Source organism: Mandrillus leucophaeus, unplaced genomic scaffold, assembly GCF_000951045.1.
Source record: "Mandrillus leucophaeus isolate KB7577 unplaced genomic scaffold, Mleu.le_1.0 Scaffold123, whole genome shotgun sequence".
NCBI classification, from domain to species: Eukaryota; Metazoa; Chordata; class Mammalia; order Primates; family Cercopithecidae; genus Mandrillus; species Mandrillus leucophaeus.
Window position 1 is genome coordinate 5,647,867 of NW_012100654.1, and position 21,962 is coordinate 5,669,828.

The following is a 21,962-nucleotide window of genomic DNA, read 5'->3' on the forward strand; positions in this document are numbered from 1 at the left end:
TCAGCTCACTGCAACCTCTGCCTCCCGGGTTCAAGCGATTCTCCTGCCTCAGCCTCCCGAGCAGCTAGAATTGCAGGCGCCGGCCACCACACCCAGCCCCAAAGTGGTCTTTTTAAAAAATTTTTTGTTTAAATTTTTTGTAGAGATGGGGGTGGCACTGTGTTGCCCAGACTGGTCTTGAACTCCTGGGCTCAAGTGATCCTCCCTAAGTTTTGAGATTACAGGCATGATTCACTGTGCCCAGTCCAAAGAGATCTTTATAAAGTACAAATATGATCTTGTCACTCCTTTTCATAAAACTCATCAGTCACACTGCATTGCTTTCAGGACAAGGTTTAAACTCCTTAAATAGTGGGATTATAAACTCTTCTTGTGGCACTTTCATATCTCTTCTTTTATACCCCTGGGGTACTTTATACTCCATGCTTAGTAAATTACCTACTATGTCATCTGAACATGCCAGGATTTCTTGTAGGCCCTTTGTACCATATGCTGTTTCTTAGGCACGGCCTTCCTTTCCTCTTCCTTTCTTTTTTTTTTTGGAACGCAGTCTCGCTGTGTCACCCATGCTGGAGTGCAATGGTGTGACTGCAGCCTCTGCTTCCTGGGTTTAAGTGATTCTCAGGCCTCAGCCTCCTGAGATGCTGGGATTACAGACGCACACCACCTTGCCCATCTCGGCCTCCCAAAGTGTTGGGATTGCAGGTGTCAGCCACCACCCTGGCTATCCCTGTCTTTCTTCCTTACCTTCTCATAAATTCTGTTTTCTTTCCATAAGATTCCTTGCAACTCCTTTCCTTCCACTTCTTTTCTTTTCTTTTTGAGACGAAATCTCTCATTGTCACCCAGGCTGGAGTGCACTGGGGTGATCTCGGCTCACTGCAACCTCTGCCTCCCAGGATGAAGCGATTCTTGTGCCTCAGCCTCTGGAGTAACTGGGATTACAGGTGCCTGCCACTACGCCTGGCTATTATTTTTTATTTTTATAGTAATAGAGACGGGGTTTTACCATGTTGTCTAGGATGGTTTCAAACTCGTGACCTCAAGTGATCCCCCGGCCTCGGCCTCCTAAAGTGCTAGGTTTATAGGTGTGAGCCACTGCGCCCAGCCCTTTTCCTCAACTTCGATCATAGCTCCTATCATAATAAAGTTGTTCATCTACTTCCTCAAAGCAAACCTTTTACCCATTTGGTACTTAAAGGAAAGGATCTTTAGGTATAACCTAGGTACTCAATATATTCATCATATATTGCTGATATAAAGATTTGTTTACACTGTTTTTAGTTGAGGCTATTAAGACAGCTGGTTTAAAGTAAAGGGCATTTCAATGTGTAAAGATTTTAAGTGCTATTGGGCCCTTAGTGATCCGTTAGCCTTAGGCTCTGTAGTACTACACATGGCTTGAAACGTTTATTAATGAATTGTACCAAATATTACTTTTTTCTTATAATATTGTGGAATAATCATGTTTTAGCTCCTACAAGTGCTGGGAAGACTCTTGTGGCAGAATTACTTATTTTGAAGCGGGTTTTGGAAATGCGGAAGAAAGCTTTGTTTATTCTTCCCTTTGTTTCTGTGGCTAAAGAGAAGAAATACTACCTCCAGGTAATGTTTTTTACTAAGTTAGAAATAGTGAAAGGCTCATTATTGGCAGCCTTGGTTTCATTCATTTGAAATAGAATTATGAAAGTAAGTGGAAAACAAAGTTTCTTTATTGCATCCCATGTAGCTTTAAGAGGTGACTGCTGAAAGCATTAAAAATTTGCAGCAGGGGGCCAGGTGTGGTGGTTCACGCCTGTAATCCCAGCACTTTGGGAGACTGAGGTGAGCGGGTCACCTGAGGTCAGGAGATCGAGACCAGCCTGGCCAACATGGTGAAACCCCATCTCTACTAAAAATACAAAAATTAGCTGGGCGTGGTGGTGCACACCTGTAATCCCAGCTACTCGGGAGGCTGAGGTGAGAGAATTACTTGAACCTGGGAGGCAGAGGTTACAGTAAGCCGAGATCGCGCTATTGCACTCCAGCCTGGGCAACAGAGTGAGGCTCTGTCTCAAAAAAAAAAAAAAAAAAAAAATTAAAAAAAAATCACAGAAGGAAATTTAAAAAAAATTATTATTAAGGAGAAGGGGCCATCAAATCAAAAGAATAATTGGTGAGAATTGTGTAAAAATTTGTAAACCTTTTCTTAGGAAATAAACAAAATACTTAAACTAGCATATAAACATGCACGTTAAGAATCAGCATTTAATTGAACAGTTGGACTAGACTGAAGCATAGAAAGGAAAGAGTGTTTAAGGAAGCATATCCTGCTCTAACTGAGGTCTATTTAGGAATATTTAGGGGATGAAGGTCAAGATCCATTGGTGCTTATGTAAAGCTCCAGGTATGTGATCTGTTCCTCTGTTCTGCAAAAATGACTAACAGTAGTTTACATCAATATGATGCTCACAGTTTTTAGGGCATTTTCACAAATACAGTGTTTTATTAAATGGAATAAATTTACTGTTGTGATTTCTGCAGTGAAAAATATGTGCTTTTGGAATGGAAAGATCATTATACGGATTGTTAAAGAAATGTGGGTTCTAATCCCAGTTTTGTGACTAACTATGTCTTTAGGCCAGACATGTAACCTGTTGGGCCTCAGTTTTTTTATTTGTAAAATTAGGATGTTAACCCTTAGCACTGTGGGTTAACTCAGTAAACACTCAGGAAAATTTTATTGAATGAATAGCTCTAAATTTCTGTGGTTCTATAAATCTTTTTAACAGTTATTTCAGAGGCACAATAGCCAACAAAGCTGATCCTACATGGTAACATCACTCAACTTAGACCCAAAGTAACAAAATGATGAAAGGATCCTTTTTATTGAAAGGTATGTTAGTTAAAAGTTAAACTAAAAAAAAAAAAATTATTATAAAAATCCCACTGAATTTGACTTTTAAAAGCTTTTCTTCCAATTACATTAAAAAATTGGTCATTAGGATAATGAGACTATTTTCCTCATAAAGTATAAATTTGTTTCTTAAAGTGTTATAACTAGTTTCTTGCTGTTTATTAGATTAAAAATGTTAGTGCTTGAGGTAGTTTTTCTCCAATTTTAATTCCTATAAATAGCTCTTAGAACTTTTTAGATTATTATGCTGTCATTAAAATTGCATAATTTTATTTGACTCTTAACAGAAATCTAAGTTTTGTCAGTTCTAAACTTTGTATTTTTAGTATATGATCTAAAAAGAACCAGTGTGTCCTGGCCAGAAACAACTGATGACAGTAATCTGGTAGATGTCTTTAGATAGTTATGTCTATGTTCTGGGATAGAACCAGTTTATAACTCTTGAATTTCAAGTTTTTTCACCTGTATTGTTCCTTTTTGCTCAATTCAGAGTCTGTTTCAGGAAGTAGGAATAAAAGTAGATGGTTATATGGGCAGCACCTCTCCGTCAAGGCATTTCTCTTCATTGGATATTGCAGTCTGCACAATTGAGAGAGCCAATGGTCTGATCAATCGCCTCATAGAGGAAAATAAGATGGATCTGTTAGGTAAGAAAGTTAGAAAATAAGTAAATACTTTCTGTTGCTATTTTTGATGGAATGAAGTGGAGCTGTTGTGATTTCTGTAGGTCCCATTTATTTTTCTATTGTCTATTGTCTACTTCTGGAGGCGAGAATTGGCATCTGTAATGTTAGGAATGCTGTGTTTATAAGTTTTGTGTCCTGCTGCTGTTATTGATGCCATTATGTTGCATTTTTGTACTTTACAGAATGTAGAGGATATCCTTAAGCCCTTAATAACTTCTCCTTGCTTCTTTCTTATCTAAACTTTACCAGAAATAGAAGGAAGGCTGCTGGGCCAGATCTGCCATTTTGCAGTTAGTGTGTATGTGTTTTTGTTACTATATTCTGCTGCTATGATGTCTATTTTGGGCTTGGACCTAGAGTCTACCATTTAGCATGGAAATGGTAGGAAGCTAAAGAAACTGACACTCTATTTGAGCTTGGGATTCTGGGAAGATTTTCTATCTTAATGCATTTTTTTTTGCCATTATGGAAAGGCCATTATGTAGAGGTAGCAACAGGCATAGAAGGATTTCAGCAGCAGAAGTAGCAAGAATATCAGCTACTTATTGAGAATGTGGTACACTTAAAAATACCATGGTAAAGTTATGGTAGGGTAGGGGTGGAGGGTGGGAATCAGACATGGGCTATGCTCCATAAAGCTTGGAGAGAGAAATTGCAATTGATTTGTATCAGAATTGTCTTATTACTTGTGACCCCACTGGACTTTAAATATTTGAGAGTTGCAATAGACTCCTAGTATGTGCTATTTCTGATGTACCTAGCACAGTGCCTGGCACATGGTAGGCAGAATACTTTTTTTTTTTTTGAATGAATGAATAAGTGCTAAAATAACTCATTAGACAGTACAATTTTGGAGATAGCTTATTGATAGGAAAAAGAACATCATGTGTCATTAGGAAGTTCCCTATTGTCTCCTCAAATTCCTTTTCACCGGAAAGTTGTTTTTTGGTGGGGAGAATTTGGGATGGGGAGAATACCAGTGCATGTGGAAACTATGTTGTTATGAAAATGTTTAACTAAAGAAAGTATTGGTTGATACTGAATTTTCAGTAATTCTTAAGAATTTTTCCAAGTATATACATTGGTTAAATTCTCCAAGTAGTGAAGGACATTGTGATCATATTTATGTTTTGCAGTATGGTGACTCACTAGCCTACCATATTAAAAATCTCTTAAAATTGTCTTTTTCTTTTGGACCCTCTTCTGTTTTTTTCTAAGCTACTTTCCAACATGAGTATATACGTTTTCCCATTGAAAAGTCAATACACTGAAAACTGACATAGATGTCTTTGATATTTCATTGTATGTTTATTTCAGTGAAGTTGCCAGTTTAGAAGAGTGATGAGAGGCAGTTTTCCCTGGGTTTGTTTAGCCCTGAGTAAGCTAATAATTGATTTTTAGATCCAGTATACCTTGTAATACAGCTGCCTGTAATACCCGAAACATCTTGGAAAAGAATTGCCCATTATAAGGAATATGATTTTTGGTTTATGGTTTGAAATTTGCATTACTTGCAATGTATTATATCTTATATCAATGTGTGATATAAGATATTGAGTCTTTTAAATTTCTTCTTGTCACAGTCATAAAAAGAGTAAAATCATGTCCTTTGTAGCAAAGCCACATGGATGCAGCTGGAGCCATTATCCTAAGCCAATTAATGCAGGAACAGAAAACCAAGTACCACATGTTCTCACTTGTAAGTGGGAATTAAACTTTGAGTACTCATGGATGTAAAGATGGCAACAACAGAAACTGGGGACTACTAGAAGGGAACAAGGGTTGAAAAACTGATAATAAGGTACTATTGCTAAGTACCTGGGTGATGGGATCATTTGTACTCCAAACCTCAGCATTACGCAATATACCCAGGTAACAAACCTGCACATGTACCCCCTGAATCCAATATAAAAGTTGATATAAAGGAAATAAAATAGAGTGAAATAAAAGTTGGAAAAAAATTCTTCGTGGATGTGAGATTCTGTAAAAACCTAGCATCTGGAAAATCTTTTTAGGAATGGTGGTTGTGGATGAATTACATATGCTGGGAGACTCTCACCGAGGGTATCTGCTGGAACTTTTGCTGACCAAGATTTGCTATATTACTCGGAAATCAGCATCTTGGTGAGTACGTGAAATAACTGAGTTCCTGAGATTTCAAACAGTGTTGAGAAAGTGTCTGAAAAAGTGCATAAGTATGAGTTAAATAAATTAAGGGAGTGTAATATTTTTCTTATTGAGAAAACTCATGTATAGTAGTTTGTTTTTGTTCCAGAAGAAGTCAGTCCAGGCATAGTGGCTGACACCTGTAATCCCAGCACTTTGGAAGGCTGAGATGGGAGGATCACTTGAGCCTGAGTTCCAGACCAGCCTGGGCAACACAGTGAGACCCCATTTCTATAAATGATAAAAAATTAGCTGGGCATAGTGGCACAAGCCTGTAATCCCAGCTTCTCAGGAGACTGAGGCAGGAGGATTACTTGAGCCCAAGAGTTCCAGGCTGCAATGAGGTATGATTGTGCCTCTTTACTCCAGCCTGGGCTACAGAACAAGACCATATCTCTAACAACAACCTGAAAAGTATTTCAGGTTGAAACTGATTTCAGATTACTTTGTAAACATTCTTAATTTTCTGACTGCTCACCCTTCCAATGTATACATTTTTATTATAGATTTTAAAAAATCTAGTTTCTGTATTTTATTATAGATTTTAAAAAATCTATTTCTGTATTCTGTACTATATGTATAAGTAGTCAGGCTAATTTTGAAAAATAATATTTTTTTAGCCCTCACTTCTCAGAGGCTACTTCAACCTTTCAACTCTTGTAGCTTTTTAAAAATATTTACAGCAGCATCTCTACTTGTGGCTACTTAATTTTTTAAATTTCAGACCTTATATATTGACTTTTACTATGAAAGATGAAGATCTAGCTTTCTTTTAAATTCTTTACTAACCACTACCCAATCTTCTCCCTTCTCTGCAGTCTCTCCTTATCCTCTCATTATCTTCCTCTTCTTCAAATATAGTTATGTTACGATTTTGCTTGGATCATTATTACGCTATTATGACTATATAAATAACATTGGTAACTGGGCTATAGTGTAATATGATTACTTTTGCTTTTCTAAACAACTTTTTGTCTTCTCTGAAATTAATAACTGTCTTTTTTGTTTGATGGCTTGGTTTTCCAGAAACTTACTGCTAATTTATCCCTAGCCTCCTCCCCAGCTGTGTATTCTACCACATTTGCTATTCTGCCAGTCATCTTCTTCAAGATTTTCCTAAAGCCCTTCAAGTTGTTCCAGTCTAGATAGGTGGTTAATCTATATATATGCTACATAGCAGCTATCTTGGGATTCCCTTCCCCCAACCAGTTTTTTGACCATGTATCTGTCTTGATTTACCTTCTTGTTTTGGTGGGAATATCTTCCAGGAACTTCTACTTTATTTCAGTGAACACATATAGGTATAAATTTTTTGAGAACTTGCATGTCTGAAAATGCCTCATAATTCTTTCTTTCTTTCTTTTTTTTTTTTTTTTGAGATGGGGTTCTGCTCTTTTGCCCAGGCTGGAGTGAAGTGGTGTGATCTCGGCTTACTGCAACCTTCACCTCCCAGGTTCAAGCGATTCTCCTGCCTCAGCCTCCCGAGTACCTGGGATTATAGGCACCTGCCATCAGACCCAGCTAATTTTTGTATTTTTAGTAGAGACAGTGTTTCACCATGTTGGCCAGGCTGGTCTCGATTGCCTGACCTCAGGTGACCTACCCACCTCAGCCTCCCAAAGTGCTAGGTTGATAGGCATGAGTCACCATACCCAGTCTCAATAATTATGGACTGTCCAGGTATAAAAGTCAAGATTGGAAATACTTTTCCTTCAGAGTTGTCAAGGCATTACTTCATTTTCTCATTGCTATTGAGAAATTCAGTGCTGTGCTGGTTTTTCATCCTTTGTATACAATTTTTTAAATTCTGTCTGGGAATTTTTAGTCGCTCCTCTTTTTCCACAGTGCTGTGAAATTTCATACTGATGTGTGTTGGTGTTGGTCTATTTTTAGTCATTGTGCTGGGTATTCAATAGGTTCTTTTCAGTTAAGGGAGAATTGAACACATCTCTCTTGTGATAGAACAAGCAGATAACCATCTCTATCCCAAATCACTAGGGATATAGAAAATATGATTAATATAATCAGCAAATTTGACCTAATGGATATATATTGAACAATTACCTCAAAACAGCAGAATACATATTCATTTGAGTTACACATGGAATATTTATTAAAAAGTTTCCATATGCTGGACCATAAAGCAAGTCTTAACATATTTTAATGAATTCATATCATTTATTTTCTAACAGCAGTGAAATTAGCTATAAGAAAAGCATAACTAGAAAATGTCTACTTTACTGGAAATAAACACAATTTTGACATTTTTTAGATCAAAAAAGTAATCACAACAGAAATTAGAAAATAGTTTGAACTGAAAGTATAATAAAAATATTTACTAACAAAACTTGTGAAGGGCAGCAAAAGTTGTTTTTAAAAGGAAATTGATAGCATAAAACACATATATTATAAGGAAGAGAGACTGAGAATCAATTATTTAATGATCCATCCCAATAACTTAGAAAAAAGGCCAGGCCTGGTGGCTTATGCCTGTAATCCCAGCACTTTGGGAGGCCGAGGCAGGCAGATCACTTGAGGCCAGTTCTAGACGAGCCTGCCCAACATGACAAAACCCTGTTTCTACTGAAAATACAAAATCTGGCTGGGCGTCTTGATGCACACCTGCAATCCCAGCTACTCAGGTGGCATAAGAATCACTTGAACCCTGGAGGTAGAGGTTGCCATGAGCCGAGATTGTGCCTTTGCACTCCTGCTGACAGAGCTAGACCCTGTCTAGAGAAAAAAAAGTAAAATAATGCAACAGAAAGCTTGATAAAATAATAAAAACAGAGCAAAAAATGGAAGAGGAAAGTCACTATCCAGACATTTAAAAGTTCTACAAATGAATAAGAAAAACACAACCCACTATATCAATGGACAAAAAAACAGGCTTTTGAAACAGGGTATTGGCTGGGCACGGTGGCTCACGCCTGTAATCCCAGCAGTTTGGGAGGCTGAGGCGGGCGGATCACGAGGTCAGGAGATTGAGACCATCCTGGCTAACATGGTGAAAACCCGTCTCTACTAAAAATACAAAAAAATTAGCCAGGTGTGGTGGTGGGTGCCTGTAGTCCCAGCTACTCGGGAAGCTGAGGCAGGAGAATGGCATGAACCCAGGAGGCGGAGCTTGTAGTGAGTGGGCGACAGAGTGAGACTCTGTTTCTAACAACAACAACCACCACCACCACCACCACCAGGGTATCCACGTGGTTCATACACATGAAGTGATGCTCAGTCTCACTGGTTATCAGGGAACTGTAAATTACTTCTTCAAAGAAATACTGGCCAGGCGCGGTGGCTCCTGCCTGTAATCCCAGCACTCTGGGAGCCTGAGGTGGGCGGATCATGAGGTCAGTTCGAGACCAGCCTGGCCAACACAGTGAAACGCTGTCTCTACTAAACATACAAAAATTAGCTGGGTGTAGTAGTACGCACCTGTAGTCCCAGCTACTTGGGCGGCTGAGGCAGGAGAATCGCTTGAACCTGGGAGGCAGAGGTTGCAGTGAGCTGAGACAGGTCCATTGTACTCTAGCCTGGGTGACAGAGCAAGACCCTGTCTAAAAAAAAAGAAATACTACCACGTACCCTCTATAACTGCTAACATATTATAAAGATTGACAATACCGAGTGGTGACAAGATTATGGAACAATAGAAAACACAGATTGTGGAGGTGTTACCTTGGAAAACAATGTGGGATTATCTAAATTGAAGATAATCTGTGACTCAATCTGTGGCTCAGTAATTTTATTCTTAGGTATATATCCTAAAGAAATGTATGCATGTGTGTACCAAAGGACATAACCATAAATATTGTTAGCAACACTAAATATTAATGCATTTTTTATCTTTTAATATTCTTTTCATTTTTTTTTAATAGTCAGGCAGATTTAGCCAGTTCTCTGTCTAATGCTGTGCAGATTGTTGGCATGAGTGCTACCCTTCCTAATTTGGAGCTTGTGGCTTCCTGGTTGAATGCTGAATACTACCATACCGACTTTCGCCCTGTACCACTTTTGGAGTCAGTAAAAGTTGGAAATTCCATATATGACTCTTCAATGAAACTTGTGAGGGAATTTGAACCTATGCTACAAGTGAAGGTAAATAAATATATTTACATCACTACTATTAGTATCTGTGTGTTTGATTTCATTTTCTAGCAAATTAACAATTTCTGAATGATGTAATTGGGAGTTACATATACATTAGGATTAATATTAAGCTAATTGGTTTCCTCTTAAAGAATTGGTGGTGAGCTGGGGGTGGTGGCTGACGTCTGTAAATCCCAACACGTTGGGAGGCCCAGGCAGGTGGATCACTTGAGGTCAGGAGTTTGAGACCATCCTGGCCAACATGGTGAAACCCTGTCGCTACTAAAAATACAAAAATTAGCTGGGCGTGGTGGTGGGTGCCTGTAATCCCAGCTGCTTGGGAGGCTGAGGCAGGAGAATTGCTTGAACATGGTAGGTAGAGGCTGCAGTGAGCCGAGATCATGCCACTACACTCCAGCCTGGGCAACAGAGTGAGACTCTGTCCCTGCCAAAAAAAAATATTGATGGTGATGGTAAGAGAGGAAATGTAGTTGTACCTTTAATTTAAATAATTGTTTCCTAATATATAATATAAACATTAAAAAAAAAATAACTGATCTTGTGGCTTTTTCTTTTTACTGGGAAAATATTTTCTTATGGTTTAGTTTACACTGTTAGTATGGAAGATTAACTTTTTTGTTAAATGGTAGGTATAATATATAGTAGAGTGAAAAGAATATTATTTTTGTAGTCTGATAGATCTACCTCTGATACTTAATAGAGATACTTGATATGGCTGAGATAGTAGTTGAATCACAAAACCTATCTGAATCTCATATCTTCACCTATTAAATAGGATATTATAATCCTTATCTTGAATATTGTAAGAATTAAATATGATTTAAAAAAATTGTCTGGCATCTAGAAAGTGCGTGATAAATAAGTACCCTCCCATACTCCCAAATACACTTTAATCCTGAGGTTAAAGAACTAACTCATGTACATTGGTGGAGTGAGGCATCTGCTGTTTTTATGCAGAGTTGTCCTTCTGAGTACTAACATAGCTAAGCGTCATTTTAGAATTGGGAATAGGACTAAATTTATGTGTTTCACTAGCTATCTAGGTACGCATTTGTAACTTCTGCATGCTTGGTGTGGAATCTTTGCTCTGTGCCCCATATTTCACCTGGCTATGCCTTGGTTACTTCAATACATTTATGTGTGAACACATTCATTTGCTTTCCTGTTAATTTGTTTTCTTCTTTTACCATGTCTGTGCCTCTACCCTTTTGAACCACCTATACTTCTTACCTGGATTATTGAAATATTTCCTAATTGTTCTCTCTGCTTCTGACCTTGTCTCTTTCAGTCTATGCTTACATCAGGAGCTAGTGATCTATTTAAAATGAACATCAGATCATGTTATCCTTCTTCTTGGAAACTTGCAGTGGCTTTGTTTCATTTAGAATAAAAGCCAGTGTCTTCATAGTAGTCTGTAAGGTCCTACATGATCTATACCCCCCGCCCCTCTTAGTGCTCTGGCTCTATCTGCTATGTTCCCTCTCACTTCCTTCACACTAGCCTCTGCTGTTTTTTAATATACCATGAATTTCCCGCCTCAGATTCTCTTTTTCTAGAATGCTTTCCCCTTAGGGGCATCAGTGTGATCAGTGTGGTTTACTCTTTCACCTTTGGACTTTTACTCAAATGTCACTGTCTTAGACCTTCCCTGGCCAACTTATCTAAATTATAATGTTCTCCCTCAAATGGTCTCTATTTCTTTTCCCTTAGCACTTTTCAAAACCAAACATATTATGTGTTTTTTGTTTTTGTTTTTGTTTTTGAGATGGAGTTTTGCTCTTGTTGCTCAGGCTGGAGTGCAATGGTGTGATCTCAGCTCACCGCAACCTCCGCCTCCCAGGTTCAAGCGATTCTTCTGCCTCAGCCTCCCTACTAGTTGGGATTACAGGCATGCGCCACCACGCCCAGCTAATTTTGTATTTTCAGTAGAGATGGGGCTTCTCCATGTAGGTCAGGCTGGTGTCGAGCTCCCGACCTCAGGCCTCGGCTTCCCAAAGTGCTGGGATTACAGGAGTGAGCCACTGTGCCCGGCCCTTATGTGTTTTACTTACCTCGTTTTTGTTATTATCTATCTCTTCCTACTGGAGTAGAAACGTTATGAGGGTAGAGCTTTTTTTCTGCTTTGTTCGCAGCTCCATCCCCAGTACCTAGAACAATATTTGATATATAGTAAATATTCGTTTAATGAGTGAATAAATGGATGCATTAATCTAGTTTTTAATACATACATTGAGATACTTCCAGTATGGAGAACTTGCAGAGCCACCACAGGGTATTCACATGTGCCCTTTTGTTTGTTTGAAATGTGTTACCTTTAATTGAGATAATGTTTCCCCACCTTCACATCTCAGCTAAATTGCTTTCTCAGGACAATTTTTCTTTCAGATCTTTCTGTCAAATATGAGACCTCAAAACACTGTAAAACTCTCTTTTAATGGTATATATTATTATTGTATTTCATATTTATTTTGTACAGATGCTCTTAGACTTATGATGGGGTTGTATCCTGATAAACTCATTGTAAGTTGAAAATGCATTTAATACATTTAACCTACTGAATATCATAGCTTAGCCTAGCCTACCTTAAATGTTCTCCAGAACATTTACATTAGCCTGTAGTTGGGCAAAATCATCTAGCACAAAGCCTGTTTTATAATAAAGTCTTGAATATTTTATAATTTAATGAATACTGTGCTGAGAGTGAAAAATAGAAGAGTTGTATGGGCACCCAAAGTATGGTTTCTATTGAATGCATACTGCTTTTGCACCATTGTAAAATAAAAAAAATCGTAAAGTCCAACCATTTTAAGTTGGGGACATCTGTATTTTAATGTATCTCTTGGTGAGACTATAAACCCCTTGACTATTAGGATCTTGACTTTCTTTTTACTCAATATTGTATTCCCATTGCCTGAGGGTTGGAGCTCAATAAATATTAGTTGAATGAATAGTATTTCTTGCACCTTTCATCATTAGGAGTTTATTTTTTCTTCTTTTTTTCCCTTTCTTTTGTTATTGACTTTGTAACTGATTTTTATTATGCCTTCAAGAAGAAAAAGCTTCCCCAGAAAGGAAAATGAGTGCTTTTAAACTGATGTGAGAATCTTTTGAAAGTACCACTAAAGTGGTTATTTATCTTTCTTTTTTAGGGAGATGAGGACCATGTTGTTAGTTTATGTTATGAGACGATTCGTGATAACCATTCAGTATTACTTTTTTGTCCATCAAAGACATGGTGTGAGAAGCTGGCAGATATCATTGCTCGAGAGTTTTATAATCTACATCATCAAACTGAGGGTGAGTTATGGATGGAAAGGAAAGCCTTCATGCTTAGTACATTTGCTTGAAAGTAACAGTAGTGATTATATTAGCAAAAACATGGCTTTTGTTAATCATTGCCACTGCCTGCCCACTAGGTGGTACCCTTTTTACCAAACTGTGCTTTTGTGATTCTAGTCATATTCCTTCCCTAGTATAGACTATGTATATACACACACGCTTAGACTAATCAGCTTTAGATTTTTAGAATACTGGGTATATGCTACAGTTCTTTATCAGGGATCCATGGGCTTTAAGAGTTTGATCTTCGGAGCCCCTAAACTGGATGCAAAACTTCACGTGTAGACATTTCTTTGGGGAAAGTAACCATATCTTCTTTATGTTTCCAAAGGAAAGTGTAACTCTGAAAAAAATCATACACAGATGTGTATATATGTATAAGTTGACCTTTGAACGACATGGGTTTGAATTGTGTGCGTTCATTTATATGTGGATTTTTGTCAATACATAATATATTAGAAAATGTTTTGGCGATTTGTGTTAATTTGAAGAAACTGACAAGCTGTGTAGCCTAGAAACATGAAAACATTAAAGAACAAAAAGAAGATATGTCATGTAGCCTAAAACATATGTAGATACTAGTCTATTTTATCACATACTACCTTAAAATATACACAAATCGATTATTTATTTATTTATTTATTATTTTTTGAGACAGAGTCTCGTACCCGTCGCTTAGGCTGAAATGCAATGGCACGATCTCGGCTCACTGCAACTTCTGCCTCCTGGGTTCAAGTGATTCTCCCGTCTCAGCCTCCCCGGTAGCTGGAATTACAGGCACCTGCCATCATGCCCTGCTAATTTTTGTAGAGACAGGGTTTCACCATGTTAGCCAGGATGGTCTTGAACTCCTGATCTCAAGTGATCCACCTGCCTCGGCCTCCCAAAGTGCTGGGTTTACAGGCGTAAGCCACTGTGCCCGGCCCAAATCTTTTATTAAAAATTAAAATTTCTGCCAGGCACGGTGGCTCACACCTGTAATCCCAGCACTTTGAGAGGCTGAGGAGGGTGGATCACCTGAGGTCAGGAGTTCGAGACCAGCCTGGCTAACATAGTGAAACCCTGTTTCTACTAAAAATGCAAAAAATTAGCTGGGTGTGGTGGTGCACACCTGTAATCCCAGCTACTCAGGAGGCTGAGGTGGGAGAATCACTTGAACCCAGGAGGCGGAAGTTGCAGTGAGCCGAGATCGCGCCATTGCACTCCAGCATGGGCAACAAGAGCGAAACTCCATCTCAAAAAAAAAAAGAAAAAAATTAAAATTTCCAGCCCAGCCCACATGGTGAAACCCCATCTCTACTAAATACAAAAATTAGCTGGGTGTGATGGTGGTCACCTGTAATCCTAGCTACATGGGAGGCTGAGGCAGGAGAATCACTTGAACCTGGGAGGTGGAGGTTGCAGTAAGCCGAGATCACGCCGCTTTACTCTAGCCTGGATGACAGAGTGAGACCCTCTCTCGAATAAATAAATAAATAAATAAATAAATAAATATTTATCAAAACTTATGCACATAGACACAGATGCCATTCACAGTCAAGAGGAGTGTAAACAAATGTAAAGAGGCAGTGTTAAATCATAACTGCATAAAATTAACTGTAATATATACTGTACTACTGTAATAATTTTATAGCCACCTCCTGCTGCTGTTGCAGTAAGCTCATGTATTGTGAGTATCCACTTAAAATATGTGATGCTTATCATCTTCATATGAGCAGTTTGTGTCTCTCATAATTTGCATATTGCAGTAAAAAGTAATTTATCATGTTTCTCATGTACTTTTCATCATATTTAGTGCAGTATTGTAAACCTTGAATAATACCATGGAACCAATCTGAAGTGCCACTAGTGATGCTGGAAGTGTTCCCAAGAAGCAGAGAAAAGTTGTGGCATTCTATGAAAAAATTGAATTGCTTGCTATGTACCATAAATTGAGGTCTGCAGATGCATTTATTATTTTAAGATAAATGAATTGAGCTCAAGTACTATTGTAAAAAAAGAAGGAAATTTATGAAGCTATTGCTGCAGCTTTGCACATTTTGTGAAATACTTTGTCATCTGATTTTGAAAATGCAGTTTTATGTGGCTGCAGGATCACTATATGAAAGGCACACCTGCCGGGTGAGGTGGCTTACGTCGATAATCCCAGCACTTTGGAAGGCCAAGGCAGGAGGATCACTTGTGTCCAGGAGTTCAAGACCAGCATGGGCTACATAGTGAGACCTTATCTCTACAAAAGTTAAAAAGTTAGGCCGGGCACGGTGGTTCACGCCTGTAATCCCAGCACTTTGCGAGGATGAAGTGGGCGGATCACCTGAGGTCAGGAGTTTGAGACCAGCCTGGACAACATAGTGAAACCCCATCTCCACTAAAAAATATAAAAATTAGCCAGGCGTTTTGGTGCATGCCTATAGTCCCAGCCACTTGGGAGGCTGAGGCAGGAGAATTGCTTGAACCTGGGAGGAAGAGGTTGCAGTGAGCCGAGATCATGCCAGTGCACTCCAGCCTGGGCGACAGAGCGAGACTCTATCTCAAAAAAAAAAAAAAAAAAGGAAAAAAGAAGCCAGGTGGGGGGGGGTTTGCCTATAGATCCAGCTACTTGGGAGGCTGAGGTAGGAGGATTGTTTGAACCTGGGAGGTAAAGGGTGCAGTCAGCCATGATCATGCCATTGTGCTCAGCTCAGTCTGGGTGGCAGAGTGAGACCCTGTCGCCACAGATGCACACACACACACACATGCACATGTGCACGCGCGCACACACACACACAAAAGAAACGCATACCTATAGACTACTATGATTTGGGAAAAAGTGAAATCCATATGGCAACTTAAAGCAAAGGGATCTAAAGCTGGAGAATTTAATGCCAGCAAAAGATGGTTGGATAGTTTTAGAGGTTTATATGTGGATTTTTTCCAATACATAATGGAAAATTTTTTGGTGATTTGTATTAATTTGAAAAAGTGTCAAGATAACAGGAGATGCAAGACCAAGAGGCTGCAGATGAGTTCCAAGATACCATTAAGAAAATTATTGCAGAGAAAGGATATCTGCCTGAACAGATTTTTAATGCAGATGAAAGTGCCCTATTCTGGGGGGGCGGAAAATGCCACAAAGAACCCATTTATCAGTAAGGAAGAGAAGAAAGCACCAGGATTTAAAACAGGAAGGGATAGGCTAACTCTTGTTTTGTGCAAATGCAGTTGGGTTTATGATCAGGACTACTCATGTCTATAAAACAGCTAATCCCCAAGCCTTAGAGGGAATAGATAAACACTGGTTGCCAGTCTTTTGGTTGTACAAGAAGGACTGGAGAGTGAGAACCCTTTCTCTGGATTGGTTTCATTGATGCTTTGTCTCTGAAGTCAGGAAATACATTGCCAGTAAAGGACTGCCTTTTAACTTTCTTTTGATATTGAACAATGCCCCGGGCCATCCAGAACCTCTTGAGTTCAACAGTTAAGGCATCAAAGTGATCTACTTACCCCCAAACACAGCATCTCTAATTTAGTCTCTAGATCAAGGGGTCATTAGGACGTTTAAAGCTCATTATGCATTAAAGCTCATTATGCACGGTACTCTACGGAAAGGACTGTCAACATTATGGAAGAGAACCCCGATAGAACATTGTGAAAGTCTTGAAGGATTATTTCATTGAAGATGCCATTGTTGTTATAGGGAAAGCTGTGAAAGCCAGCATGCCCAAAATGATAAATTCCTGCTGGAGAAAACTGTCCACATATTGCACATGACTTCACGTAGGATTTATGACAGAGCCAATGAATGAAATCATGAAAGAGATTGTGAAAATGGCAAAAAAAATGGTGGAGGTAAATGGTTTCAAGATAAGGATCTTGGAGAAATTTAAGAGCTAGTAGACACCATACCAGAGGAATTAACAGAAGATGACTTGAATAAAATGAGTGCTTCCAAACAAGTGCCAGATGATGAGTAAGAAGACAGAAGAAGCAGTGCCAGAAAACAAGTTAACATTAGACAGTTTGGCAGAAGGATTCCAATTATACAAGACTGCTTCTGACTTTTTTTATGGCACGGACCCTCCTATGATATAGGCACTGAAACGACAGCAAATGGTGAAAGGATTGGTACCGTATATAAACATTTTTAGATAATAAAAAAGCAAAAACAGGCAGAAATTACGATGTATTTACGTAAAGTTACACCAAGTGTGCCTGCCTCTACTGCCACCACTTCTGCCTCTGCCACCCCGAGACAGCAAGACGAACCCCTCCTCTTTCTCCTTCTTCAGCCTACTCAAGGTAAAGATGATGAAGATGAAGACCTTTATGATGATTTATTACTGAATAGTAAATGTATTTTCTCTTTCTTGTTTTCTTTTTTTGTTGTTGTTGTTGTTGTTTTCTGAGACGGGGTCTCGCTCAGTCGCCCAGGCTGGAGTGCAGTGGCGCGATCTCGGCTCACTGCAAGCTTCGCCTCCCGGGTTCACGCCATTCTCCTGCCTCAGCCTCCCGAGTAGCTGGAACTATAGGCGCCCAACGCCACACCCAGATAATTTTTTGTATTTTTAGTAGAGAGGGGTTTCACCGTGTTAGCCAGGATGGTCTCTATCTCCTGACCTTGTGATCCGCCTGCCTCGGCCTCCCGAAGTACTGGGATTACAGGCGTGAGCCACCGCCTATTAGTAGTTAAGTTTTGGAGAAGTCCAGTTGTGTGCAGATTTTTGACTGGGGGTTTCTTTGTTTCTAACTCCTGTGTTGTTTAACAGTCAACTTGTGTGTGTGTGTGTGTGTATTTATACACATATATACACACACACGTATATACAAATCTATTTTAAAATCAGCTTTGAGGTATTATTTATAAGAAAATGTACCAATTTTGTATATATATGATAAATTTTAACAAATGTATACATCTGTTTAACCATACTATATTCAACAGCTAGAACATTTTCATTACCCTAAAATATTCTTTTTTCTTTTGCTGTCTCTTCCCTCTATCCCAGACTTAGGCAACTGTTGATCTCTGTTTGCTATCACTTTAGATTACTTGTGCTTTTCTAAAAATTTCACGTAAATGAAGTCATACAGTATGTATGTGTCTTTTGTATCTAGCTTCTTTCACTCAGCCTGGTGTGGTTGATGTTCACCCAGGTTGTTAATTTATCCGTTTGTTTCTTTTTTGTTGCCAAATGGTGATCTAGTATATACCAATGGCTATAATCATTAGTATATATTTTTACTGATTCTAGAGTGAACACTGTTGCCTCACTATTTTTACTAGTCTGTGGTGCTTTGGAGTCCAAGATAAATATAAGGAAGACAGGGACCAGTTCTAGTCACAGAATATTAGATATTTTATTTATTAATTACTTATACCAGTGGCATCATGAAGATAAGTGATGAAAATCTCAAGCCTAGCTCTAACAAGTAAACTTTGCTTGAAGTTTATATTGGCTAGGCTGTTGTCTAACAGTGTATTATCTCTTCCAGTTTCCCCTTTATTGGTACTTTCTATACTAGGTTAGCTTATTTCCTTACATTTTACCATGGCCATTTATAATCCTTAATAACCAGAATCATCATCATTTTCTTTTCTCGAGATTTTGTCATCTTGGTTTGCAGCAGTGGTTCCCAAATGCTAGTGCTTGGACTGGAGCCTGGTCTATGATGAGATTTTTATCAGAAAAATAAAGACAAGGCAGCATATTATTTATAAAGCTGCAGTTTACATTCTGAAATTATTCCTAGTCAGTTTTTAATGTTAAATGTCTCCTTTGAAATAAAAATATTGATAGATAAGGTTTTAAAAAATTAATTGCCCTCAGCAAAATAAAACATTGGCAACTTTCTGTGAGTTCTTAAAATTTTAAGAAAAGTTTTCCTAAAAATTTAAAAATGTATGAAATATAAGATATATATTTAAATATATATATTTTTTATTATTTTCAAGTGACACATAATAATTCTAGAACACACATTTATTTATTTTCTTTTTCTTTTTTTTGTGAGACAGGATCTTGCTCTGTTGTCCAGGATGGAATGCAGTGGCATGATCTCAGCTCACTGTAATCTCTACCTCATGGGCTCAGGTGATCCTCCCACTTTAGCCTCCCAAGTAGCTGGGGCTATAGGTGCATGCCACCATGCCTGGCTAATTTTTTTGTATTTTTTTTTAGAGATGGGATTTTGCCACATTTCCCAGGCTGGTCTCACATTCTTGGATTCAAGTGGTCTGCCCACTTTGGCCTCCCAAAGTTCCGGGATTACAGGTGTCAGCCACCATGCCCAGGCATATAATTACTTTTTATGAAAAGTTTTGCAAGTTCAAAAATCCAGAAGTCTGGACAATTTTTAAAGACAACATATAAGTACCTAAAGCTTTTACTGCATATAAGAAAGTTAAGGCTGGGTGGTGGCTCATGCCTGTAATCTCAGCACTTTTGGAAGCCAAGGTGGGAGAATTGCTTAAGCCCAGAAGTTTCAGACCAGCCTGGGCAACATAGGGAGACCCTATCTCTACAACTGAAAAAAAAAATACTAGCTGGGCATAGTGGCACATGTGTCTGGTCCTAACTAACCAGGAGACTGAGGTGGGAGGATTGCTTGAGCCCAGGAGGTTGAGGCTGCCATGAGCAGTGATTGTGCCACTGTACTCCAGCCTGGGTGACAGAGTGAGACCCTGTCTCAAAAAAAACATTAAGCTCTTACTGGGGGAGAAGACAAAAAAACAGAGGGTGGTATGTAATTAACTACCAGATTAATGCCAAAGAGACAAGAATAATTTAACAGAGAAGTAGGCTTTTTTTGTGACAGGATTGGAGAAACCCTCTGATGTTGCTACTGCTGGTTGGTGGTACACACCTTGAGCAAGGGTTTTGATTTTGGGGCTTTGAGTGGTAATCAGTATCTGTAATACTCTACTTCCCCAGCAGGTTCCTTTGATCCCCTCCTGTGGGCCTGGTCTTACCCTTATACAGTTTCCTAAACTTTGGCGCACATTGGAATTGCCTGGGGAGATTTAAAAATTCTTCATGTCCAGGTCACACCCCACACCAGTTATATAACGATGTCCAGGATTAAGAATCAGGCATCAGTATTCTTAAAAGATTTCCAGGGGATTGTAGTATGCAGCAGTTTCAGAACCATTCCTCTGCTATTTAGTTCTAGTATGATTTAGACAGATACCACTTAAAGAAGCTGGAGCTAGAAGCAAATGGTGTTGGTAATTTTTTTGTGACAGGATTGGTGAAACCCTCTGAATGCCCACCAGTAAATCTAGAACAAAAAGAACTCCTGGAAGTGATGGATCAGTTAAGACGTTTGCCTTCAGGACTGGACTCTGTATTACAGAAAACTGTACCATGGGGAGTAGCATTTCATCATGCAGGTATTTCATATTTATAATCTGTTATTAAGAAACCTCCAAAATTCCTCGTACTGTCTTAACTTTTATATTTGTGTAAATTTATTTCTTGTTAAACACACTTAATATCCTTAGATTTCTTTTTAAGAAATTGTATGGGCTGGGCGTGGTGGCTCACTCCTGTAATCCCAGCACTTTGGGAGGCCAAAGCAAGTGGATCACCTGAGGTCAGGAGTTCAAGACCAGCCTGGCCAACATGGCGAAACCCCATCTCTACTAAAAATACAAAAATCAGCTGGCGCTGTGGCACGCACCTGTAATTCCAGCTTCTTGGGAGGCTGAGGCTGGCAGAATTGCTTGAACCCAGGAGGTGGAGGTTACAGTGAGCCGAGATCGTGCCACTGTATTCCAGCCTGGGTGACAGAGTGAAATTGTGTGATAGATTAAACAAGAGTAAAACAAATATGTTTCAATTTACTTATTTGTCTATAGTAGTCTCCCCTTGTTCACTGAAGCTATGTTCCAAGACCCCCAGTGGATATCTGAAACCATGCATAGTACCAGCCCCACATATATGATGTTTTTTCATAGCATGTTAAAACTTTTAAATGCATTTGAAATGTGTGTGTGTGTGTGAGGGGGTATATATATTTATATATATGGTATATAGTAGTCTTTCTTTGTAGAGAATATGTTCCAAGATCCTCAGTGGATGCCTGAAACCACAGATAGTACCAAACCCTCTATATACTATGTTCTTTCCTATATAGTGACAGTATATAGTGCAGGTAGTGTATATAGCATGGATACACTGAATAAAGGGATAATTCATGTCCTGGGTGGTAGGGCATGCAATGTAAAACTTATGAGTTTCTTATTTCTGGAATTTTCCTCTTTATATTTTTGACTTTGGGTAACTAAAACTGTGGAAAGCAATACCACAGATGGGGGAAACTACTATATATACACACACACAAAATTTACATTGTATGTAATTTATGATGCATACTAAAAAAAGTGAACACCTGTGTACCCACCACTTAATTTTAAAATTAGAACCCCAGACCTTTAAATTTTTAAATAAAATTGAAAATGAGCCAGATAAGTATATATTCTATATACTGTTTTTCATTTACTCATGTTTTTATTCATCACGTATTTATGTCAGAAGTATATCTGACCAATGTGATGCATAGGCCCTGAAGATATCTTGATGAATAAGGCATATCGCTATCCACAAGGAGTTTATTATCTGGAACAGTGATTAGCAAGTTATAGTCTGCTGGTCAAGTCTAGCCTACCATCTGTTTTTGTAAATAAAGTTTTATTGGAACACAGTCATGCCCATTTGTTCTGTTGCTGCTTTCATGTCACAGTGGCAGGGTCGAATAGTTACAGCAGAGACCTGCTATTCCACAGG

The 21,962-nt window shown here is 38.7% G+C and overlaps 1 protein-coding gene across 1 annotated transcript in view; it reads left to right on the forward strand.

Moving 5' to 3' along the window:
* The window catches only part of POLQ (polymerase (DNA directed), theta), a 124,853-nt gene that overhangs the window by 3,024 nt on the left and 99,867 nt on the right, over positions 1-21,962 (forward strand). Inside the window, 8 exon segments of the mRNA XM_011971618.1 lie at positions 1,475-1,605; positions 3,387-3,543; positions 5,598-5,706; positions 9,627-9,846; positions 13,008-13,155; positions 20,420-20,701; positions 20,910-20,918; positions 21,739-21,764. Coding sequence (XP_011827008.1) covers positions 1,475-1,605; positions 3,387-3,543; positions 5,598-5,706; positions 9,627-9,846; positions 13,008-13,155; positions 20,420-20,701; positions 20,910-20,918; positions 21,739-21,764 — 1,082 coding nt within the window.